Source organism: Terrapene carolina, unplaced genomic scaffold (genome assembly GCF_002925995.2).
Source record: "Terrapene carolina triunguis isolate 2854851 unplaced genomic scaffold, T_m_triunguis-2.0 Scaffold23, whole genome shotgun sequence".
In the NCBI taxonomy this organism is placed as follows: domain Eukaryota; kingdom Metazoa; phylum Chordata; order Testudines; family Emydidae; genus Terrapene; species Terrapene triunguis.
In genome coordinates this window covers 14,633,945-14,659,973 of record NW_020664374.1, presented here as the reverse complement: position 1 = coordinate 14,659,973, position 26,029 = coordinate 14,633,945, and the positions used below count along the sequence as shown (strand labels likewise).

Below are 26,029 nucleotides of genomic sequence, written 5' to 3'. Positions count from 1 at the left end.
CTTTCAAAGGTACTTTAATTCACAGAGAATTAAAACAAAAGAGCGGTGCAAGCAACAATGCCAGTGGAGGCTAAGGGCTAAAAGTGAGTTTTTTCTGTAAACACGTTCTGTGCAAGATTAAGAAACCAAGGAATTGGTGACTAATGCCAGAGTTAAGCAGGTTGAGTTGGAAAGAACATAGAACAATTGCTAGACTCCAGCTTTTCGTGTGCTGTGCTATACAAAGAGGGATGTTGTTCCTGAGAGCAAAAACAAAAAGATGGAGATGTACATTCCTTTCTCTCAGACGTGCCTCTGTAACCATGGCTGGGAATTGGTACATAAGAACTAACTGTTCCCAACAGAGAAGAGTGATTGCTGTCAACTCCTATACGCTATATATTGCTTCCTCCTTGACACCTAGCCTAACGTTAGGATTATCACCTGCCAGGTTTTCTAAGAGGTTAGTTTATAAAACAAGTTTATAACTTCTGTATATAAAAGTGAAAGAGTGAGCATGCACGTGTGTGTGTGTGTGTGTATATATATATATATATATATATTCCATAAGGTTAGGAAATTTTAAATTTAAATATAAAATTTCCTAACCTTATGGAAAATTTCTATAGAACTTAGTAGGGATGCAACCACTAGGATTCCAGAGTAATAACTCTAAAAATCTATTGCATGTAGTAGAAAATGCTTCTGTTTCTACAGAATTTTGAAACTATCCTATAAATTTGAAAAATTACATAGTCTTTCTATAGGATTTGTAAACCAACCTACCACTCTTCTTTAGGAATTATTGCAAAATAGTCTGACAATGCGCAAAAACTTGATATTTCCAAAACTCCCATTAAGACATTTCAAGAGTTGATCCAGGAACAAGCTCATTTAATTTTTAAGATATATACAATTTTAAGTGAAAAAAGATGTTGACAACATTGATGAAAAGATGGTAGAGGGATTTGGCCAAATAAATTGATCTGTATGAATGGGTCTTTTTAGTGTGTGTAGCACATAGAAAAAAAATGTATAAATTACTGTACTGATAGCCTCTGACTCCAGCGAAGATACATAATATTTTTGCTATCAGGGAGGTGCTTTCTTGGAGGGGGTTGTGGGTAAAGGGGTACATATTGCTCATGTTGTGATTGTGTCCAGGAACTAGGCAGTTTGGGGAAGAAGTTGCTAGAGAGTTTCATTTTATGACAAAATGCCAGCATTCTAAAGATCCCTTGACCTGCTTACTTAATGCTCCAGTAAAGGACCTTCATTTTAAACAAAACTGCAAAAAAATTTTTATATCGTTAACAGCTAGACTGTTTTGGACATTATTGGAAAAAATGTGACCCTTCCTCCTATGGTATTGTGATATAGTAAAATATGGATTGTCCTCGTAATGGAAGAGCTTTCACACACAAAAGAAGTGCCAAAATGAGGATAGGTACTTAGGAATTTGGTCACCCTCTCTTGCGTATTCAGAGGAAGAGGGCACGCAGCCAGCACACCAGAATCTTTATCCAAGTTCTTTGAATAGTAACCTGATCCTGAATAAATAATGTAGTATGTTAATTGAAACTTTGCCTCAATAAAAAGTTTCAAAATAAATAAATTCCCATTAAAAATCTGACCACCTCGGGTAGGGAAAGAGTGAGACTTAGAGAAACTGCGGCATTTCCACAATACTGGATTACACTTGCCTAAAGCAAGCAGCAAGACTTTCAGCAGGCAATACCTGAGACAGCAAATGGATCACAGTTATTGAATAAAGGATGGTAGCAGTACTGGGCTACATTTTAAACAGAATTAGAAGAGTCTCACGGTGACAGGGTTAGAACAGCTTTTTAAGCTTCTGGAAATCCTGTGATGTTGGCCTATGCTGTGTTGAGGATTGGTGAGTTAGTAGGAAAACAGAACCAGCCTTAGGTTTTTCATGTTCTGAGATGAACAAAATCACCTTGAACAATGTGATATGCTAGACAGAGGGGAGACAAGGACAGTTGTGTTCATGTGCTGCTATTTAGCAACCTAACAAAGAACAACAAGACAAGAATGCAGAGGTCTCCAGCTGGGTAATATAAATAAAGTACCATTGCATGACAGAATGCTGGATGAAACTTCTAGTTTCAAAGTTAGCACTGCCTTTTCCTTGCTCCTTTAATAACTTAATACAAAGAGTGAATTAAAAGAAGCAGTTCCTGTTTTCCCAGGAATCCATATTGCTTATGTAAAAACTCTTGGGATTCTATTCTCAAATAAAAGACTGAAACACACACGAGTGTGTGATGGAAGAAATGTACTTAGTCAATACACAATCAGAAGTCAGAAGAAACAGAGACCTGACAAAAGCTGTGGACTGGAATAAGATGAAGGCCAGATGTGAGAATGGTTAACAACACCCCTTTAGGTAAAGGGTTACAATTTTTGTAGGTTCTAAGAGGCAGTTCAGAAACACACTTCAACATGCCATTCAAATCTACAAACAGAGGCAAAAGTAAGCCTGAAGTACCACAGACAGTATCATGGAATCATAGAATATCAGGGTTGGAAGAGACCTCATAAGGTTATCTAGTCCAACCCCCTGCTCAAAGCAGGACCAACCCCATCTAAATCATCCCAGTCAGGCTTTGTCATGTATACATGCAGTATTCTGTATGCAGTTCACTGTAGTAGCCATGTTCCATTCTATATATAGATTAAAAAACACCAACCCACATCTGAATTTTACATTTATTAACCTCTGTAATTATTCAGTGATTTTAAGAGGTTTAGCCACACGATTCTCATTACAAGCAATGAGAGCTACCTGGCTAACCTCTCACATAACACTTTGGCTTGGTCTACACTTACCCCCCAATTCGAACTAAGGTACGCAACTTCAGCTACGTGAATAACGTAGCTGAAGTTCGAAGTACCTTAGTTCAAACTTACCTCGGTCCACACGCGGCAGACAGGCTCCCCCGTCAACGCCGCGGTACTCCTCTCGTATAGCTGGAGTACCGCAGTCGACGGCGATCACTTCCTGGTTCGACTTATCGCGTCCAGACAAGACGTGATAAGTCGAACCCAGAACTTCGATTCCCAGCCACTGAACTAGCGGCTGGGTGTAGACATACCCTTTGATTTATCATGCATTAGTAAAATCTAATGCCATTGCAATGGAAAATCATTTACAGTATCCTGTAGAAAACTGTTATCCAGACCTAGTGATTCCTCTCCCAAATATGGTGTAGTTTTAGGACTAATCATGCAAGACACCAAGTACCCTAAGCTACCAGGGTGAAATCCTGACCCTGATGAAGTCAATAGCAAAACTCCCATTGACTTCAATAAGTCCAGGATTTCACTCCCATTACCTTTTGAATTGGGAGCACTTAGCTGCTCAGTATAAGTCTGTATGTCTATTTTGCTGTCAGCTGCTACACACGTCTCTTTTAGCACCAATGCTGTCCAGGTTTGCCCTCCCACTGAGTAAGTTTTAGATTATTTTCTCTACCTAGACTTGCATACATTTTCCCAATTGAACTCTCATTTTATTCCTTTCTGTCCATATTTCTAATTTCTCTATTTATCTGTGTTATTTCTCTGCTCTCTCTGGAGTTCATACCTCTTAATTCACTATCCTCTGCAAATTTTAATAATGTGCTACTTTTTATCCCTCTTCTGGATAATTAACAAACTTCAGTAAGTTAGGACAGAATACTAGAAACTGTATTGTAGTGAACAGTCCCAGACTAGCAGAGAGATGGAGTAGATGGTCTAACAGGATTTTTCAGTCTCTAACATTGATGATTCTATAGGACTAGCCCTTGTAGAATGTGCAATAACCACCGCATATGCTCAAAAATTCTTCCTTTGTTCTCATTCAAGTAACTTGTAAAAATGTAACAAAGTGATGCATATTCATCTTTGAAATATTTCTGTTTAAGTAAAAATAACTCATGCATAGATTTGGTCAGAAAATAGGGTTCCCCTTTGATACAGAAACATTTTGACATTTCTGCATCTATTTTTGTTTTGTTTTGTTTGTGGACCCAAATAGAAACATTTTGTTTCAGTTTAGTTTGACGTTAGACTGTATTGTAAGGCAAACTACATCTCCCATGATGCTCCACAGTGTCCCCTCTTGCTGAACCACTGGGGTGCATCAAGGGTGATGAAGTCTGGCTGGGGAGCCCTGTCTGTAGGGGAGAATATGGGCATGAGGCACCTGAACTACAACTCCCATGAGAGACTGGACTTCCAAATCTAAATTTTTAGATTTTGGTCAAAGAATTTTTGTTTGTTTGTTTTTTTTTAATGAAAAGTCAATATTTTCCACAGAACATAGATACTTCTCACAAAAAAATTAATTCAGTCAAAAATCCAATTTTCCATGAAAATATAGTTTCAATGGAAATTTTTCAACTAGCCATATTTATGCAAAAGTATCAATTTCACTTTTGTCTTGTATTTAAAGTACTATAAAGGTGCCCGGTGCTACCATGGTAGGTAATAGGGACCATTAAAAGTGTATGGAAAACTCCCCTCTAGGGTGCGTTTCACAGGATTGTCCCAGGTTTGAGCAAGCTAGGTTTTCACTGTATTTGCACTGAGTTTTGATGTTACACTTAGAAGATGTTGCAACATCATAATTTGTCCCAAAGGACAAACTTGTAAAACTGTCAACTCAAAGTAGAATTCAGTATATTTTGCTACAAGTTCTGGCAGTATACTTTTTTTCTCTCTCACACACACTCACTCTTTTGGCATGTCAGAGTCAGGGCCGGCTCCAGGCACCAGCTTCTCAAGCAGGTGCTTGGGGCGGCCGCTCTGAAGAGGGGCGGCAGGTCCAGGTATTCGGCGGCAATTCGGCGGACGGTCCCTCACTCCGCCTGGGAGTGAAGGACCTCCCGCCGAATTGCTGCCGCAGATCGCGATCGCGGCTTTTTTTAGATCGCGATCGTGGCTTTTTTTTTGTTTTGTTTTTTGTTTTGTTTTGGCTGCTTGGGGCGGCCAAAACCCTGGAGCTGGCCCTGGTCAGAGTCATGCTCTTAAACCGAACTATGTACAAAATCTGACCAAAATTAGATATTTTTGCTTGATCCTGCTTAAATCAGTTTGATGTGGTCCAAATTTCTGAATCTTTAGCTGTCATGCAAGTCAGATTTACCTGATGGAAAGGTATGTCAAACAGTGGTGACAAAGCTGGGATAAGATTAACGCTGTAATCTTAACACCCTTTCAATGTTGACTACATTCTTGTCATTGGCAACTTTGAAGGTGTAGTTAGTATATAGTGTTCACTGAACTTGAAAACTGTTCTCCATGGCCATATACCTTTGCACTAGCATTAAGAAATTAAAGACAATGGGCCAAATTCAGCCCTGAAATAGTAGTGTCCTTATTGACTTCACTCATGTTGGGTCTGAATTGAGCCTAACAGATTCAGTACTGATGCAAAAAAAGGATTCTGCCTAAATTGTCACTATGTACAGCATCTAGAACATGATAGGTGCTAGTCAGCTTTTTAAGGCATCATTGCAAGGTTTGAGATACCACAGTAATGGGAATAAGAACCTGTATAGAATATAACATCACAGCACATTTTGGCAGTGCTAGTGTAATATAAATAAATAATAGAATTACATAGAATCATTGAAATGCAGGGCTAGAAGGGACTTTGAGAGGTCCAGCTGAGGGAGGTCCATACCCAATCACCTAAAGTTTAAAAGGATTAATGGAGCAGGACCCATGGAAAGGGCTACTGTGACATACAAAGTAGATAAGAGCTTATCAGAATATTTTCACAACATTCTTCCTCTGATGAATGGAAACATTTTCTGATCTCCCCTGAGGAAGATTTATTGAATTAAGTTGTAGGAGAAACCTTCACCAGAAAATAAAACGGTGCACTTAAATAGGCTGCTCTTGTCTTTATGTTTAATTTTTTCTTTTTTGGAGGGTCATTTTCATTTAGGAGTTGGCATACACATCTCTGTGGACAGAAAAGACATGAGACAAAACTATAAACAAAAACATTTTAGCACGAAAAGCAAGCCCTGTTCCCTCCACACCCATTTTACCTGAGCTTGTTTGCAACTCTTCTAGAAAGGTCTGAATAGTTCAAGAGGCCAAGCCTTTGAGGAAAAACTGCAGCAGATTTCTTTAGAGAGAGAAGATGGATAAGACCATATTCTGCTCACCATTACATCAGTGGGATTCCACCGGTGTAACAGAACATAATTTGGCCAAAAAAATACTTTTATTATATATGCAATAAGAGATTACTCTTGTAATATGTGTGTGACTTCAGTGGGAGTTTTGTCTGGCTAAGAAATAAAGGACTGGGTTCTAATAATCATCCTGTAGTTACCTGAGAAGAGTAAAAGCAATGCACCTCCAGGGATCAGCAGTTACTTACCAGAACATTCAAATCCACTACCTCTGTAGCCCTGTTTACATTTGCACTTGAAGGATCCCTGAGTATTGAGGCACCCTGCATGGACGTTACACTTGTGTATACTTGCAGCACATTCATTTATATCTAGAAAAGGGATACTTCAGTGAAAATTTCAGACAGTCATCTGTTTTCAGACAATTTAAGCACCAGCATCAGAACAAGAATGTCCTGAAACCACCACTAACAGAAGAATCCGCTCTGGGTATGGACTCTTGCTTCTTTCTCAAGACCACAACTTTTGGCCTCCCTTTCTGAGCATGACTTTTAGTACAATAATTTTAGGGCCTGCTCCTGGTCCTAGTGAAGTCAATGGGGGTTTTGCTTATGCCTTCAGTGAGAGCAGGATTGGGCCCTGAGATTGTAAATGTTGCTCTCCTAACAAAATACAAAGGGCCCATGAGAATAAGCATGACTGTGATGAAATGCAGTCATTTTGGCCCTAGTTCTGCCCTCCTTGCATGGAATAGCACCTCACTCCAAGAACAATCCTACTTGCAAACTACCCTTGCAAGTAAGGGTGGCAGAACTGTGCCTGTAGATTGTAAGATCCCTAGGGCAGGGGGTTCTTGTATTTGTTTGAGAAGTGCCAGGCACTTACAGAATGCTGTTGGAAAATATAATTGAGCTATTCAGTAAGCCATTATGTTAAATTGACATCAGAACATTTTAAACAGTGGCAGTAACTGATTTAATTGTTTTGTTCCATTTGATTTTGCTACTGAATGGCACAAGAGCTTTTCTGGTTTCTCCCACATGAGGGAGCTAAGTTCTTACAAAGTTAAAGTTTTGCACCCATTCATATGTTACCCACCCATGATTCACACCCGGCAGGTCAAAGGTACAGATGCAAAGCATGGATCAGCGTGGACAAACATGTAACAGAGGAGAACTCTGCATCAAACGGCTGATGTATTTGTCAATAAGATTCAGACCTGCAAGCTTTAGGCCAGGTCTCACCATTTTGTCTATGCACATACATACATAAGGAGGTGGGGGGAAGGAAATCATTTTCAGTTTTAAGGCTCCTGGGATTTGAGTACAACAGGAAACCAAGACTCCACTCCGAAATCTGCCTTAAAAAAATCTCTCAAAAAACAAGAGGACATTAGTTCTCCTTTGTATGTGCTCAGTGTAATTCCAATTCTCTCAGGCCCTTACGACTGTATCATTAGAGCAACATTTTTCAATGCCTGCCACATCAACTACAAATTTGGTCTTCTTACGCAATATGTGAGGCCTCTAGTTAATGGACTGCAACAGAGGACTAGGGAGGTTTGACATTTGTTTTTGCATCTGTGTATGTTAAGATGACTTAAGAGTATTTTCATCTGTATTTGTCTCTGCATCTGAAAGATCAGAGATGTAACACAGTTCTTCAAAGTAATTAAACCCTACTTTTTCCAGCCAGTTATTTTTTCTTATTTGAGCTGGACAAACAAACATTTCTTGCCATTGTGTTACAACTTAATGAAAGCATCGGAAGCTGCACCTCACTATGCTGATCAGAGCCAAAAAATGAATTTACCCCTTTTGGTTTTAATCCAAACCAGCGAGCTTTCAATTAGCAGCTTTAAATCAAAACTGAGCACTCCCTTGTAATCCATTGTTCCCTTGTTGCAGACTTGATTACAAATAATTGTACATCTTGTGTGAAATTTCCTAGAGAGGTCTTGGCAAGAGAAGGCAATATAAATTGCAGTTGCCATTGTAAATTTTCATTGATATCATTATATATAGTTTTTCAGTCATCAGGCTGCAGAGATTAGTCAGTGTCCCAAGGAGGGTTCTAAATGATATTTTACATCTGGTTCTGAGCTGCACTCTCAAGCAGAAGCCAATATTCATGCTTAAAGCAAAATCCACTGATCACCATGCAATAACATGAAAGATATACATTGAGGAAAGGGAAGAGACAAACCAACCTACTGCCTAAATCTTACCTACACAGTCATAATGGCCGCTGACATATTTCAGTTCATAACCAATCTGACACTTGCAATAGTAGCTTCCAAATGTGTTGACACATCTGCGGTTATAAGAGCAAATAGCTTTGCCAGTGGAGCACTCATCAATATCTAGGACAAGGAAAATGGAAATTCGTAAGATCAAGCAGAAACAAATGCAGTGCTAGTTGTCACTTGCAAGGTGTGCTTTGGTCACAGCTGTCACTGGAACCACACGTTTCAAAATGTCCATGTTATAAAACATGTCCTGTGACTTTTATATTTGGGGATTGTTTTGCATATGATTACGTGGTAAGATGGTAACAGTAAAGCCAAGTTCACTGAAAACCTTGAGAGCTACCAAATTAAAAATTAGGTTGCGTGAAAGGCTGGGAGATAGCAGGAACCATTAAAGGTAATGGTTTGTCATATGGTCATGCAATATGCGTTGGGGAGGGGAGTACTTCACAGATTGTGATTTCTCTTCTGGGGCGGGGGCAGTTGGGAGGAAACAGCAGAAGTCTCTTAAGATAAGGCCTTTTGCAGAGGTGGGAAAGCAGCAGTGAAGAAAAAAAGAACAGCAGTTTTCTCTCCTGATTTCCTGCACTGCTGCTTGCAGGGGTAAATCCTTTGGCTCTGACAGAAAAGTATGAAATTATGGGTAGAACTCAGGCTGGAAGTCGTGAGTACCGGGGGGTAGCAGACAGCTGTCAGGGGCATGCGACCACCCTGCCCTTCCCGATAAATGGGAAAGGGGCCCGGGTATGGAAAATACCTGAGAACCACTGTTTGAAAGGTTCTTCAATGATCTGGAGTGGCTATATGTTAAATTGGTTTTAATTTTTTTTCTTATTGCAAAATGAAGTAACATTTTCATTAAAATAATGCAACTGGTGACATATGGCATTTAAAAATTGATGGGATTTGCCTTCCCTTTCCCTCCCCCCACATGACCAAACTGTGACGTTAGATAGATTTTGCCATGACAACCCACTATCCTTAACTACAGTAACTCCTCGCTTAACGTTGTAGTTATGTTCCTGAAAAATACAACTTTAAGCAAAACGATGTTAAGTGAATCCAATTTCCTCATAAGAATTAATGTAAATGGGGGAGTTAGGTTCCAGGGAATTTTTTTTCACCAGACAAAAGACTATTTTTTTATTATATATATACATATATACACACACAAATACACCGTATAAGTTTTAAACAAACAATTTAATACCATACACAGCAATGATGATTGTGAAGCTTGGTTGAGGTGGTGGAATCAGACGGTGGGATATTTCCCAGGAAATGTCTTACTGCTAAATGCTGAACTAGCACTCGGCTGAGCCCTCAAGGGTTAACACTCTACAATGTAGCACGAATGAAGAAAGGAGACACAACATGATAGAGAGAGACAGAGACACACACCGTGCGTGTGTGTGTGTGTGTGTGTGAGAGAGAGAGAGGCATTGCCCCTTTAAGTATGCTGACCCCACTCTAAGTACATTGCCTTTTTAAGTAGGTCAGCAAGTTGAGACAGCAGCTGTGGCCAGCAAGCTCCTTCCATCCTGAGCCCTGTTGTTTCCCTCCCCCGCTTTATGGAGATGGGATACAGGAGCAGGGGGAGGGGGATACCCTGACATTACCCCTCCTTCCCCCCCCCCCTGCACAGCAAGCAGGAGGCTCCCAGGAGCAGTTCCAAGGCAGAGGGCAGGAGCAGCACATGGCAGTGGGGGGAGGGACAGCTGAACTGCCTGGCAATTGATAGCCTGCTGGGCAGCTGCCGCACAGGGAACTTAGGGGAACTGATAGGGGGGTTGCTGGCCCACCCTGGTTTCAAGCCCCCACCAGCTAGCTCTAACGGGCTGCTCTTTCTGCAAGCAGTGGACAAAGCAGGAGGCTGCCAAACAACGTTATAAGGGAGCATTGCGCAACTTTAAACGAGCATGTTCTCTAAGTGATCAGCAATGTAACAACGAAACAAGGTTAACCGGGACGTTAAGTGAGGCGTTACTGTATTATTATTATTTATGTAGCATTGTGAAGTGGTATATTAAATGTATCTGACACCACAGTCAAATATCCAAACCTGATGGTGTAGGCCAGGGATCGGCAACCTTTGGCACGTGGCCATCAGGGAAATACGCTGACGGGCCGGGACGGTTTGTTTACCTGCAGCGTCCACAGGTTCGGCCGATCGCAGCTCCCACTGGCCACGGTTTGCCATTCCCTTGGCCCGCACTGCTTCCCGTGGCCCCCATTGGCCTGGAATGGCGAACCTTACATTAAACTAAACATTTCCTGTTGGGCTGCTTGTCTATTGTAAGTACTTACATGATCCCTACTACTTTAAATATTGTGCAAGGCTCAGATACCAATGTATTTATCCTCACAATACTCCTATGAGGTTGGAAGTACTTTTATCCCCATTTCACAGATGGGAAACTGAGTCACAGAGCAACCAAACAACTTGCCCCAGGTCACACAGGAGGTTTGTGACAGAGAAAGGAATTGAATACAGATCTCTCAAGTCCCAGGCTAATACTCTAACCACTGGACCATCCTTCCTTTTGCTCATGTTTACACCATTTCTATTGGAGCATTACATTTATCTAAACTCCTTTTTAGTGTTTTAAGGTGTATGCTGAATGTACCAAGATACTTCATAAGCTAAACAAACATATGAAACAATCAAAATGGATGTATGAATAGCTAAAAGAAAGATTTAGGAGAAGCTCTAGACTTGTCTGTTGTATTTAAACACATGCTTCCTGACTGTCTGCCTTCAAATAGCTCTTAAATAATTCAAACAAATGTTAATAATAAAACTACAATGGGAGGCTGGTTAGGGAATCCTGCTGATTCACCCCAAAACAGGACATTTCCAATCACATTCATTTCATTTTCAAGGAAAGAAATACTGTTCCCATCATGGCATGTTTATGGTTTGGAAGCTGAGCCAAATGTCCATATGGGTTCACTCTATAGCTCATAGAGCGATAAAACACTCAGGTCATGTGAAATTTGTGTATGGCGTGCTGTTGCAGCTGTGTCTCAAAAGGACAACTCCTATGGTAACTGTCTCTCCTTAGAAAAAGTGTGTCTAGGTTGACGTGCTTAATTGATCTGTTGCTTGAAAGGCTATGCATGTTTTTTGGCCTATATAGTTACAATTCATTTCCTGTGTGTTTGACATGTCAAACCTCTCCAAGATTCAAAATATTCTTTGGGCTGCAGAGTGCATTCCTATAAAATGTATTTCTCAGCAACATCTGAAATTGAATAGCTACTGTATTCCTCTGCTTCTATCAGATGTTGCCTGCACAGCTGTTCTTTATAATCTGGACCCCAACCCAAACCATGTGTAGTGTGATCAGATACAATTGTGATAGGCACTGTGTACGTGCATGAAATCATCATCATCATCTCCTCTATGTCAGAGACATTTTCACAAGTAATACTGTACGTGCAAGAGGAGGTATTTCTACTGTACCTTTGGGTCAACCACAGAAAATACAGCTTTCTTAGTTATGAGTGGAGCTATGTGAAGTTTTTTTGAATGAAAAGTTTATTCAACAAAACGTGCAGTTGCAGTCAACCTGAAACTATATGGAAAACGTCACACAAATAATTTCAGCCATTCAGAAAACAGCCAGAGAAGAAGAAGAAAGAGGAGTTGGTGCTGTTGCTCATGTCTGTTCCCCACCCCTCATAATCTTTAGCCCAGTGGCTAGGGCACTTAGCTGGAATGTTGGGGCCCCGTGTTTGAATCCCTGCTCTGCAACAAAACCAAGCCAGACTTTTTCACTTCACCGCAAATTCAAAAACAAATTCAGATTCAGTTCAACCTGAATTAAATTTGTTTTTCCAGTGTTTTGGAACTACTACCAAACTGGAAAAAAAAATCAATTATTGCCCAGCTCTAGTTATGAGTTTCAATCGTCTAAAGTTGCCTGACTGGAATGGAAGTTACACAAACTCTCTGCGCATTTTTGTGGGATACAGAACTAGTCTTGGAATGCCAAAATTGCAAAGTTTGCAGATGCCTGGTGCACCTAAATCTCTTGCGGAAGCTTGCAAATGAACTTGTGTGCCTAATGATTTTTGTTGTGTGAAATGGAGTACAGTGTTCTGAAAATAAGTTTTTCTGATAGTCTCAAGCCAGTGGCACAGACAAACCTGAAGGAGTTCTTTTGCCCGCCCTTTAAGAAGACATAAGTATGAAATTTAAGATTTCTGCTGTGTATCTAGTGCATGCTGTTGACTATGTTCCCTCTTAAAATGAAATAAGTATCCTTAGGGTTACCTTAAATGAAATAAAATGACCTTTGAATGTACAGATAACCTAACTGAAACAAGTGGTGATCTTCAGACAGAAACAAAGTGGAAGCCTTGCAGTCAGCTCTAAATATGATATACAACTAGCAGTGGGCCCCCAGGTCCCAACTGTGGGGTCAATTGTGGCTTTGCCATGAGCCCTGAGCAAGGGACTGTGCATTGTTGGGAAACGGATTCCTATTTTACTTCTGCACTGTTGGTCATTCGTCAGCGATGAGACTGACCTTTGGATCTTAAGCACATTACTATTCTTTCCTATGTTCTGAAAATAGTAGGGATAATTTCTTTGTCACACACTGAAAACAAAAGGCCCTAACCTTGAGCCTGCGAGGAGGGATCAGTAGTCCAACACCAGCTGCCATACAGAGTTTTTTAAGATTCAGGACTTCATTCTGAATGGGCTCTGCAGAAAAAATTGAGAGTAGGAAAAAAAAAAAAAAAATCACGCCACACATACCTATACACGTCCTTCCATTTGGTCCCAACTGAAGTCCAGTTGATGGACACAAACACCGCACCTCCTTTTTGACTTCTTCGCATCCATACTGGCAGTTCACCATAGCACATGTCCTGGAATCTGAAGACAAAACACACCCTTCTTGGAATCTAGACTGGAACAAGACCAGCCCTTTTCCTAAACTAAAAGACACAAATAAGTGCCAACTCCAAAGATCAAAATGCAAAATATCAAGTACAGCAAAATAAACCAACCAACCGTCATCACCTCAGTAGTCTTGCAGTAGGGGGATAATATCCCTAAACATAATATGTCCGTTCTCCCCACTCCACCCCCACAAACTGCTAAGTAGCCCAGCTTGTGACAGATTCAGGGCTACCCCATGTAACTAATGTACCCCCATTCGTCTGCTTCTATGATAGAGCTGGGTGAGTGGTTGTACAAAAGACCTGGACAAGCATACCATGAATCTGTATTCCTCTGTCCAAAGTCCCAGTCAACTCAGGACTCTCTCTTCTGGGCCCAAGAGTTATCTGTCTACTTAGCCAGTCCACGTTCAACTCATAGGGCAGTAGATGGTTACAGAACATTATGGTGACCTTAATACTTGGTCTCATCAGGGGAACCACCACCACCTGCTGCCAGACCCTCTTACCCTGCACCCTTGCGTACACCCTCCAAAAACCTTTCCATTATCTCATTTGACCATTAGCACAAATAGATTTCCCTGTATGCAGGTAGATTGATCACTGCTACCAGATTCACTGAAAAGAACTGCATACCCCTCAAATCAGTGTGTTCACCAATACATCCCTCTGCAGCATGGGGTGACCCAGACCCACCACTGTGAACCATAACTGCACTCTGTATTTCTCTGCTATTTCCACCCTGTAGCCCCCACTTGTTCACCCCAAACAGCCTCCCATGACTCCCCACCCTCCAGATCAATCCCAAGCCCCACACTTTCTAGCCTACGTCCTTGCCTCACATTGCCACCCACAGCAGCAGCACAGGATTCAAAGGGCTGTTTGCAAGCCACTGCTGTAAGGTCTGAGGCCTTCTTCTGCAGCCGTATTAGGAGAGCAGCAGCCATGAACCAAGAAGCAGAAAGTCACATCCTCATACTCCACCTAAATTACATTAAAACAATGTAATATCAGGCTGTTCAGAAGGCGCTCCTGTCCCAATAGCACCCACCCACTCACCAGACAATGAAACAGATCTTAAGATGTTTAAAGAAAACTTTGTTTGATAGCATTCGCTCTGGCAAGGAATTGCTTATCCTTGAGGGTGATTGTGAAATCTCTACTTCTTTATCCTTTTGCCTTTTTGGTCCCTACTTCTCCATTGTTTATCTGTGTGGTTTCTGTTTGGTTCTTTGATTGTTTGTTGCAGAACTAATTTTGCAAGATTTAAATCAACTAAGGTGGTGGGGTCTGATGGGGTAAAAAATTGTTTCGTAATGGGCTAGGATTGTAATACTGTTTTGTAATACTTCAGTTTAAAATGCTTGGTTAAGGTCTAGCTAAGCAGGACTCAAGTTTCACTATATAAACTGGGGTCCAAAAGGAAGTTCTTTGGAACCAACTCCAGGACACAGCCCAAGGTCAGAGCTGTCAGACCTCAACACCCTACCAACTATATTGTGCAGAAGCTGGAGTCCCCAGATGACCTGATCCTGACCACCAGGAAAAGTTCATCTGCTTTATTGGGAGTGGTGACCATTATATGCTTAGCATGTGCATTCTGTTTTGGTGATTGTTAATAACTAGAGGTTAAGGATATTATTGTGTAAGGCTCTTTCACTGGTAAAAGGTACTGCAAATCCACAGATTACGCCCTGAGCCCTAGGAACTGGGTAAGAGTGGATGCCTTATACCCTAAGCCCAGGACGGGAAAGGGTCTGGTGCCTAAATTAAGGGTTACACCTTGAGCCCAGGAAGGGTAAAGGTGGGTGCCCTCGAGTATGTGGGTAACACCACTAGTCCAGTCTGTAAGCTACTGGCTTTTTCTTCCTGGGCAGCTGCATGACTGACAGGGTCTGTTCTTCCTGCTGCTCCCAAGGTTCTGGTTTGGGCATAGACTTTGTTGTGCCAACTAGGCCCACCGCACTCCCCATCAATGGCCACGGCTCTTTGGCCCGGTTCTCTGAGGATTCCTGATCTACAATTCAAGACAGCAGAGTCCAACTGGTCCATCCAAGTCCCCTTTCCTCTCCTTCCTCATCTGATTCACCTCTTGGTCATCTCAAGCTAACTGCTGCACGCTCCACCATAACTCCCTGTCTCTCTCCCCTTGAGGGAGACAGGGGAGAGACAAAGTAGCACTGTCATGAGATGCAGTTCCCCTCACTCCCCAGTCCCCTATTGTCCCCCTCACCTCCTCCCATCTCTCTGCTGGTATCTCCAGCTCCATGCAAAGGAGAGGCCCCCTTGCTCCTCAGATCCAGCAATGCTCCAAGGTGAAACTGCACCATCCTCTCCTTTGCCCATTACTAAATTTCCACACCTAATGCCAGCCTCAGGAACACATACTGGGAAACCCAGTAAGGAGACTATGCTACCATTTCCCTCTAACAGTGCTTGTTCTGCCTGCCCCATATTGGGAACAACTGGCTTCTGCCCCCTTGCTAACTCTTCCTCACCTTGTGCTTGGGACAATGACTCTGTTATCCCAACCACCTGACTTCATATCACTGCCCTCCATTTGGCAGTCCCTCTGGCACTGCCACCAGTGTCTCTGCCAGACCGTTTTGGGACCATCACTCCTCTTCCTGGGGTGTGTCCAACTTCTAGCTGTTGCTGCCCACTCTAGGCATCAGTCACCAGCAGGTGACTCACCTTCCTTGCTGCTCCTTCCCTGGCAGCAGTCCCCACAGCTACCAGTGCATACTCTGCCAGCAGGATTCTCACTTGGCACTCTAACATCTGGGTTACTTGCAGTCACCAGTGCATAGTCCTCCATGGTTGCCTGCAGAGCTTTGGCTGCTACCAGCACTCCTGTGACAGCTACTCTCACTTCTACTCCCCTAGCAGCCATTACTGGAGCTCCCTTTGGCTGCTCATCCTCCCTCACTGATCTTGCCCTAGAGACACTCTCTTGCTGCTCCCTGGCTACAGGCTTTACCTGCCGTTTTCCAATTCCAGCAGCCACTGTGCTAGTATCCTGCTGTCCTCTGCTTCCCAAATACCTCGCTCACAACCGCATCCCTTGAGGGAGCCCACAGGACTCCTCTAAACCATCAGGCTCTCCAGGGTCCCCACTGTACCCTCCTGCTCCAAACTATGGCAGGGCCCCCAGAGAAGCATGCTGCTCTCTCCACCTCCTCTGCCTCTCAGTAGCTTTACCCAGCTCTCTCTGGACAGCACCTAAGGCACACCCCTCACCTACAGGGTAGGAGAAGCCATATTGGCAGCTAAGAACCTTGCTGCAGAACCAGCAGTCTATAACATCAACTTCCTCCTAGCCAAAGGTAATCATGTGGGCTTGAGACCAATTAACCCACCTGCTTGCACCTGTTTGGGAGGGCCAGGCCTAATTAGAGACAAAGCCCAGCTGGGGAAGGGCTGGTTTAGTTCCACCCCCACCCACCCCATGAAGAGTTGGGAAAGCCCCATCTTTATCTCTAGAAATTAGGCTGAGAAGGAGAGAAGAACAGACAGGCTACTCAAGGGGTGAGTTGGAAGCTTAACTAGACACAGGGGACCTGAGGAGCTCTAGCCTGTCTGCACCCTTGAGTGAGGTGAGGAATGTGCCAGCCCCGGGGCTGTGGGGTTGATCAAGTTATAGCTCTTGGAACTGTGAGTAAAGACACCACCTCTTCCTGTTTGATTCCTACTGCAATCAGTAAAACAAGACTTTAGAGTATGTTCTTTATAAATAAATAGGATTACACCAAAGAAATACCTGATTCTATCACTAAACAACCTGGAAGACCCAGAATGTTGGCTAACTGTGGGTTAAAAGGGGCAACAGTATGAATAAAAAAAGCTTGCTTACTGTCACTCTCAGAACTCTTTGCAACAACACTGTATAAACAAGCCAACTGTGCAGTATATGGGTATATGTGTACCTATAAATATGTCTTGTACATACAGTATTGTACATATTACTTCTAGATGCCTTTGTACAGGTTTAAAGAAACAACACTCAGGAAAGTGAATTTTGTCTATGAAGATAAGCAATACATATCATTGACATCAAGTGCTTGGTGGATTCCTAAAAGTATTCAACATTTATATGGATGAGAATATTCACAGGTGCAGTAGATAAATATGATAAAAAAATTGGATGGGCCACAAGTCATTTTACTTCAGTACATAAAACTAACTTCTAAGTGACACAGGATTAGGAAGAAATTTCCCAAATGAGAAGATTACTTCCTAATTGTCCATTATGTTCACCTCTCTATGAAGCAGCTGGTACTGATTTGTTTCAGACAGGACATTGAATTAGATGGACCGATCTAGTATAACAATTTCTATGGAACTCTGACTACTAAATTTAGGTACTAGGTTATTAATGGCTTAGTGCTTCAGGGAGGAGGAGGGCTGTGCCTAGCTTAAAGCTGGGTGGAAGACTGATTTGGGTTTTTTTTATTGTTGTAAATAAACCAGACACCAAGAAGGGCTGTGACTATGTGGGGTTTGTTCACGGAGCCCTGAAGAAGAGGAAAACGGACAGGGGACTGCATAGGGCCGCTGGAGGCAAGGGAATGCTTGGGTGGTGGCCAGTGCATTACAGTATGTCAACAATGCAGCTGGAAGCATGCTTCCCATCTTGGGTTGACAGACATGTGCTAGGTCAAGCAGAGCTAGCACATGAAAAATAGCAGTGTAGCAGGGGTCAGCAGTGGCTCAGGCTAGCCACTACGGAATGTACCAAGAATTCTGGCTGGGTTTGTGCTCTGGCAGCTAGCCCGAGCCACCCCCTGCACTACTCCTGACTACATGGCTATTTTTAGTGTGCCAGCTCTACTTGAGCTAGCGCACGTCTGTCGACACAAGCTGGTAGACAGACAACACACCAGGAAAAGAGATGATGCAGGGTGCTACGAAGGACTATAACAAGGAGTAATAGGATAAAATTATGCATGGGAAAATGGAGGCCAAATATTAGGAAAAGTTTCTTAATGGTGGGATATATTAGTATGAAAGTCTTCCAAAGAAGTACTGTAAACACCAGGGCTTGGCTCGTGTCAGACAGAACTAGAGAGAGCACTAGAAAGTAATTTCTAGGATATTAAATTGGCACTTTCACTTTGGGGTGGAAAAAGGCCATTCCAAAGTGGAAGAACACTGTTTCCCCATGTTTTAAGAAGCTTACTGAACACTGTGAACCTCACTAAAAATTCAGTTTGAAATCTGTATCTATAGTTTATTGTACTGGGCTCATTCATCCCTAGTCAATAAGGATATTGGTCCCAGGATATCAGAGAGACAAGGTGAGTGAGGTAATATCTTTTATTGGACCAACTTTTGCTGGTGAAAGAGACAAGCTTTGGAGCTTACATAGGTCTGAAGAAGAGCTCTGTGTAAAATCAAAAGCTTGTCTGTCTCATCAACAGAAGCTGGTCCAATAAAAGATATTACCTCACCCGCCTTGTCTTTCTAATATGGTGCACTAGCAGAGTTGTGGACAGAGGCTATGCAAGCTAACCTACATTTGAACTAAGCCTGTAGAACTGTCTAATGATTTTATTTTTAAGGACTAACATTCCCCTAAAAACACAACTGTACCCTAGATTAGTTTAATCTATCCCTTTAAAAATACAGCCACAGGAGAGCACATCCTTTAGTGTTGACAGCACTAGGAACCTGAGAGAGATACCCTGTCACAGAAACTAGCTGCCAGCCATCATTACACAGGAGTCATTTGTGATAAGATACTGATTGGATAATCTGTGTATCTAAATTACTACCTGTCCTGCGATATGTGTTACTTACTTGCACACGTGCCATCTGGCATGAGCATGTAGCCATTGAGACAATAGCACTTGTAGCTGCCATGGGTGTTCATACATCTATGCTTACAGGGACGTGGTTTCAATCCACATTCATTTGTATCTGCAGAAATAATTTGAATGAAATGAGTGCAGAGATTTTTGTTATTTTAAATATATGGTTATAATGTTGCGTCATGCCTAAAATTCCCCAAAGTAAAAGCCCTGGGATAGAAAATGAGCCAACCCTTTGCAAGAAAGGAATTCAGCAGACCATCTGCCTAAGTGAGTGCTATAAAAACTAGCAAGGAGAGCCGGCTGCACCTGACAGACTGCAGTGCAACCTCTGGCAGACTGCAAGGGGAGAGAGAACTGCAATTACAATATTTGCTAACAGCAGGGTTTTTATTATTCTAGCTAGAGACTTTAGTGCCCCATCTGACATTCATAAAAAAAAAAAAGTGAAAACAAGTCAGTCACACAGCACGGGGAAAAGAGGACTAAAAGATTTCACGGGCTTAAGCATCAGCTGTGATGTCGTGGCAAGAGCAAATCGTTAAGGGAGACAGAGGTGATCATATGTTAAGAATTGTCTGTTTCCTTAACAAAACAAAACAAACAAACCAAAAAAACCTCATGCAGCTGAGTTCTTTACCATTCTCAAAACTCAACCTGTCAATAAAATCTGAAAAGTATCAGTGTAGCTGAGGGTAAACCCACTTCTCATTTGGGGAATATGGAGTTTAGGTTAGTTTACCCACTTTTTTTTTTTAAACTACTCCTGAAAAGAGCAAGAAAGAAACAATATTAGTTTTTAATTGCCCAGGAACCAGCTTTTGTAGAGAAGGAAATCACCTAGCTGAATTTAATTTGCCTGGAGTGGAATACAGTGCTGACAATGGAGGCTACACTCCCTGTTATATGTGAACAGTATCTGCATTTGTGACTTTCATAAACTGTTTGGCAACTGCTCCTCTTTCACTATTTTGAAACCTGTTTATCAAATACTGAAGAGTTCATTAACAAAACACATCACTGCACATAGTCCACACACCATGTGTTCACAGTAATGTGATTTCAATAAAAAAAACATCTCAGAGGGCTGAGTGGGCTCAATTCCAGTTCGAATGGTCTCAGCATCTGTTCATGTGTCAGTGTGGCCTGCAGGCCAGAGGAAAATCTCCAGGCCACAAAGAGCAAACCGTCTGGGTAGTGATATGTCTGCAAAAGTATTTGTCAGAGCCCATTCCAACAAAAAAAGGAAACATGATATTACTCAAAATATTGTTGTTTCATACATCTTTAGAGACACACCAATTTGGAAATTACAACTGAAAGTTTTGTAACTACTACAGTTCCATGTAACAGCCAGGATTACTGTAACAAAGATGAGCAGAAATTTGTTTATTCAACTAGACAATGGACACATTTTTCAAAGTTACCAAAGTGACTTAGGAGCCTAAGTCCTATTGCCTTTCAGTGATTCTTAGCCTCTTATGAAAAATGGGACTTAGGTGCTTTAGAAATTTTTACCCATTGCATATAGTCAATTTTATCATTTCCTCTAGAGTCAGTCGGTTAGTTTTTTCCTTGCTGAAAATTCCTTATAAATAGTGTCAACATGGAAGAAGAAAAATTGGAGGGCTTTTCTGAAGGGTTTTTCTAATAGCACCCTTCAAATAATGTTCTGCAGTGATCTCAGAAATTGGACTGTTTACTTTTTTTGCAAACTGTTAATATTCAAAGTTGACAGTGTCCTTTTAATCTGATTGCTTAACATTTTAAAGCAGAGCCTAAAAACACTGTGAAAAGTAACAGTATATTCCCTTTTCAAAATTTTCAAAGGCTACCTGTAAACTTATGAAGCCAAAACTATGCACTCAAGTTTCTGAATGTACAAGTTTGGATGCCCTAATTTCGGAGTTCTCAAAAATTCAAATTAGCATGTACAAACAAAGGGTATTTGCCCATGTAAATTGTGAAGTGTCCATCAAGTCAGTTCAGAAGAAAAACTTGTGGTCAAGGAACTAGAGTGGGATTTCTGGGTTCAATTCCTGTTTATGAGAAGTTCTTGTGGGTCTTTGGGGACGTCTCTAATCACTCTGCATCTCATTTCTCCATCCATAAAATGGGGAAGATAATTTATTTAATTAGTAAGATGCCTATACAAGACTCTAGGTGCCCTAACCTATACTACAATAAAATTTCAACAGCATGAAAATAATTCTGAGCAGGAACTCAGCAAGCCTACCATCTAGAGAACTCATTTCCACCCCTTAATTGTAGTGGGAAGCATGCTCTCAGCCCTGTCCACAAATCCTCTCAAACATGTTTCTTTTGAAGTGTGCCTGGGCTATTTTGAACTAGTAGGGGTGCAAATTTATAATGCTTCCTTTCTTTCATGTCTATTCTGGCTATAAACTCTCGGATTATGTTTTTTTACTATGCTTAAGCACTGTGCCTAGCATGATGGGATCTTGATCAAGACCTTTTGGCAGTACTGTACTATAAATAGGGCTGCCAACTTTCTAATGGCACAAAACCGAACACCCCTGCCCCGCCCCTTCTCCGAGGCCCCGTCCCCACTCGTTCCGTTCCCCCCTCCCTTTGTCGCTCGCTCTCCCCCACCCTCACTCACTTTCACCGGGCTCTGGCTGGGGGTGGGGCTGGGGATGAGGGGTTTGGGGTGAGGGAGAGGGTGCCAGGCTGGGATGGGGGTTGGGGCAGGGGTTTGGGCTGTGTGGCCGGGGTATGGGCTCTGAGTGGGGCTAGAAATGAGGGGTTCAGGGTGCGGGAGAGGGCTCTGGGCTGTGGCAGGGGGTTGGGCTGCAGGGGAGGGGGAGGACTCTGGCTGGGGTGCAGGCTCTGAGTATGGGGCTGGGGATGAGAGATTTGGGGTTCAGGAGGGGGCTCAGGGCTGGGGCAGGGGGTGTGCGGGGTCCCAGCAGCGCTTACTGTGACTCCCAGGAAGCAGCCGCCAGGTCCCTGCAGCCCCTAGGTGCATGGGCGGCCAGGGAGGCTCCACGTGCTGCCGTTATGCCCACCCTCGCAGCTCCCATTGGCCGTGGTTCCCGGCCAATGGGAGCTGCGGAGCCGACGCTTGGGGTGGGGACACATGGAGCCTCTCTGGCTTCCCATGCACCCCAGGGCTGCTTCCGGGAGCCACAGGGAGCTTGCTTTAGCCCCAGACCCCCGCTGCACCACCGACCAGACTTTTAATGGCCCCGTGAGCAGTGCCGACCAAAGCTGCCAGGGTCCCTTTTTGACCGGGCATTCTGGTCGAAAACTGGATGCCTGGCAACCCTAACTATAAACAATACAAAAACTGTTTGCATACATCCGATATTCTGACCAAAGATATAGGACAGCCAACAACATACACCCCAAATCCTGGCTGCATGAGCAGAAGAAAGGAAATGTACAGGAGGGATTCAGAACACTGAACACTTGCACTTTAAGTGGATTTTATATACTGTAAAGATACTGAAGACCAAGTATGGTTCAATGGCTTGGGCACTAGCCTAGGACCTGGGAAACCCCTAGGTTCAATTCCTTGCTCTGCCCCAGCTGTCCTGACATACCTTGGGCAAGTCACTTAGCTGCTCTGTGCCTCAGTTCCCCCTCTGTACAATGGAGCTAATGGCACTGCCCTGTCTTACAGGAGTACCGTCAGTAAAAATACATGGAGGATTGTGAGGCACTCCGATACTAGAGCGATGGGGGCCATGTAAGTACTATAGATAAGTACAGTATCTAGAAGAAAGATGCTTGTTGAGGGAACAGGTAAGTAGAACGTTTTCACTGAAGACTATTACCTGTTTTAGTTTCCATATTTATCCTTTAATCATCCATGACAATTCAGAATTCCTAAGTCAGTTAAAGTTGTAGCTGCAAACAAATGGCTGAGATTTCCCCTCCCACACACACACTTTTCCATAGGGAGCTGAAGACAAGGAGACAGATTGTCAATGATCAAAGTCTCTTTTCTGGAGAAGAACTATAATGTGTACAAACCTTGACTGCAGGTTTTCCCTGTAAATCCAGGAAAACAGTTGCATTTGTTTGGCCCCACGCACTCACCATACTTGCACCCATGTTCACAGGTGGCTGGAGGGCAAAACAGAGAGAAATTAAAGATGTTGTTGCTGGAAGGTAGAGACATTTCTGCATTACAAGAGAACCTAGTGTGAACTAAAGTTGTCAAAGTCTTTAATCTGCATCACTCCATGATACCTAGAGGACATTTTAATTGAACAGGACAAAACTCAAGGCAGCACAGATAGCTTGCTCTGTCTGCACTGGTAAATTTTTGTTGAGTGGGGAGCAGGAGGAAGATACTGGCTAAGCATGAGCATGGGAGGGAAAAGAAGGAATTTGGCACTGATGTGGAGCAGAAGAGAGTAGCGTTGCAGGCAGAAGAGGTTGGCAGGGCTTTGGGGCTGAAGGGAAAGGAAGGGGAGATGGTGCTGCCATTGGCTTACAAAGAGCTGTATGCACTGAAAGGAATCTCATAGCTTTCTTCCTTCGTCCCCTCCAGAACAATCCCCTCACTTTCTTTCCCCCTGCCAAAAATGGGGTTGCATCAGTAAGAGGCTGCATCAATTTCCTCTTTAGCACTTTCCCTGTCCCTCAGCACAATGGAGCTTGACCGTAGGAGAGCGTGGAGCCACTGGAAGAATAGAGCTGCAGTCTAAGGCAGCTGCCAGGGTTCTGCTACATCACAGTACATGTTTCTGCTCATCCATTCAAAGAGTGTACTTGCTGTGGGGGAGCAGGTGAATGGAAATATGTAAGGCTGTTAGAAGCTTAGAAATTTGGAACTAAAATGTGCATCTCTCAAAAAAAGTCTCAAACTCATCTACATTCGTTCATTATCATGTGTTCGTAAGTGCTGTATTAGAGATCTATTTAGCATTTTAAAACCCAAGAGTCAGTTGTAATGTCTGAGCTTTTCTCCCTTTTCCTCTGAATTCCCCCTCACTGTCCTTTGTCCATGCCTCTTCCTTCCTTTTTCTACCCACTCTGGAGTTCCACTTATGGACTTCTCCAGAGAGGCTTTATCTCTATAGAATACTGCTGAATTGTCTTCTTTTCTAAGCCATTCTAGAGCAGCTTCAGGTTACTGTAGATAAGCAGAGTCAGACTCTCTGCCAATTGATTTAGACCCCATGCAGTTCCCTTGGAAATCAGATTACATAAAGATTGAATTGGCACAGAATTTTTCTGTTGTGTCTGAACATTTTCTAATTATGGGGTCTGACATGCCACCCGAGAATTGCAGTGACTGTCTGACACAATGCCCATGTAGCACAATATCTTTCTGTATGCAGTAGTAAGATGTTTAACGTCTAATGGTAAAGCACACACAGTATTTAAAGTCTTCCCATATAGTATGAGCATACTGGAGAAACTAATGATGTCAAGACAGCTTCAAATACACTTGTGCATCCTGGTATGCAAAGAGAGCAAAAATTTAGGCCTGGATTCTAAATTACTAACTAAATGCTTTCTAATGTCTTTGGACTGGACAGTTGTATGTCCCATCCCATGCTGAGGGTTACATTTTTCTTTTAAAAGAATACCAAACAATTTGGCTAGATTTACTGGCAGGGGGGAATTTAAAATTACTCCTTCCATCACCAAGGTCCTCCACACAAGGTTGACTCACTCTAAGGAAGGTCAGGCCAAATAGCTCGAACTCCTGCCAGGAATTTCATAGAAGCTCCCAGGTAGGAGAGTGAGTGAGTGAGTGTGTAGAGCCATCAGAGACTCAGGAGCATATCTAGTCCATACTCTAAGTACTCTCTCCCTGTGTGGGGGTGCAGGTGTAAAAATAAAACCAAAAACCTTTGCTTTGTCCTGTTCAAGGTGAAATATTGCCTACCTAATTCAGTGCCCCCAACCTACTTGCTAGATTCACCTCTGGATTCTAGCCTCACCTTTATCTATAACCTTGCCTCTGGCTTGTGCATGGTGGTTACTAAGTTGTGCTTTATATCTTTTGCTCGGAAGCGGTTTCTTTTGGGAGAAACATGAAGCGCACTAGAGCGGATTATAAATTACGATACCTCTTCCACCTGTTAAGCCTGAACATTTATGAGTTTAAGCTTTTTAATTCACAACCCAGAACGTTATTAGCCAGTAGGTGGGTGCCCTTCTTTCTACTACTTCCAAATTGTTCTGAGGGCTTGGCACTTCTTTAAAAAACCTGCTCACATGAGCAAGAAATTCAGTGTGATTACTAACATCAGTAAGTGCTACACAGCATGCAAAAGACTTAATGAACCAGTACTTTAAAATATACCCAGACTTTTAACTGTTTAATATTTCACTAACCATTATGGCTTAATTTTCAGTGCATCCAATATTGTACACCACTAAGCACTGCAGAACTGGAAAACTGCCATCTTAACATTTTTGGTATCCATGAGCTAGTGGGTTGTAAGAATGTCAGCTTTTGCTGTTCAAGATCTAGATCTTGTTTGAGGGGATAACGTGATTTTAGTCAATTAGGCAATAACGTGCCATCGCTGGTAAAATGAGGGTCCGGCTGGAGAATCTTGCCTGTATGCTTGGGGTTCTACTGATCGCCATATTTGGGGTCGGGAAGGAATTTTCCTCCAGGGTAGATTGGCAGAGGCCCTGGAGGTTTTTCGCCTTCCTCCGCAGCATGGGGCAGGGGTCGCAAGCTGGAGGATTCTCTGCGACTTGAAGTCTTTAAATCACGATCTGGAGACTTCAACAGCTGAGTTAAGGGAAAGTGGGTGGGTCAACTTTTGTGGCCTGCATCATGCGGGAGGTCAGACTAGATGACCATAATGGTCCCTTCTGACCTTAAAGTCTATGAGTCTATCTCTCCAATTTCCCTTTTTGCTAAAGCAATAAAAAATAAGAGCAAACATTTCAAATGTGTGTTCAATGTTAGGCACCTAAAT

The 26,029-nt window shown here is 42.6% G+C and overlaps 1 protein-coding gene across 3 annotated transcripts in view; it reads right to left on the bottom strand.

Moving 5' to 3' along the window:
• Window positions 1-26,029, bottom strand: part of LOC113406229 (epidermal growth factor-like protein 6) — a 62,901-nt gene that overhangs the window by 25,832 nt on the left and 11,040 nt on the right. For 2 of the 3 annotated variants that reach the window (XM_026649605.1, XM_026649607.1), the window contains exons 3-7: window positions 23,109-23,201; window positions 19,099-19,218; window positions 13,154-13,273; window positions 8,365-8,499; window positions 6,386-6,508 (exon numbers count right to left, since the gene is read on the bottom strand). In XM_026649605.1, coding sequence (XP_026505390.1) covers window positions 6,386-6,508; window positions 8,365-8,499; window positions 13,154-13,273; window positions 19,099-19,218; window positions 23,109-23,201 — 591 coding nt within the window. The remainder of the gene's footprint in view (window positions 1-6,385; window positions 6,509-8,364; window positions 8,500-13,153; window positions 13,274-19,098; window positions 19,219-23,108; window positions 23,202-26,029) is intronic. The other variant, XM_026649609.1, reaches the window with a different exon arrangement.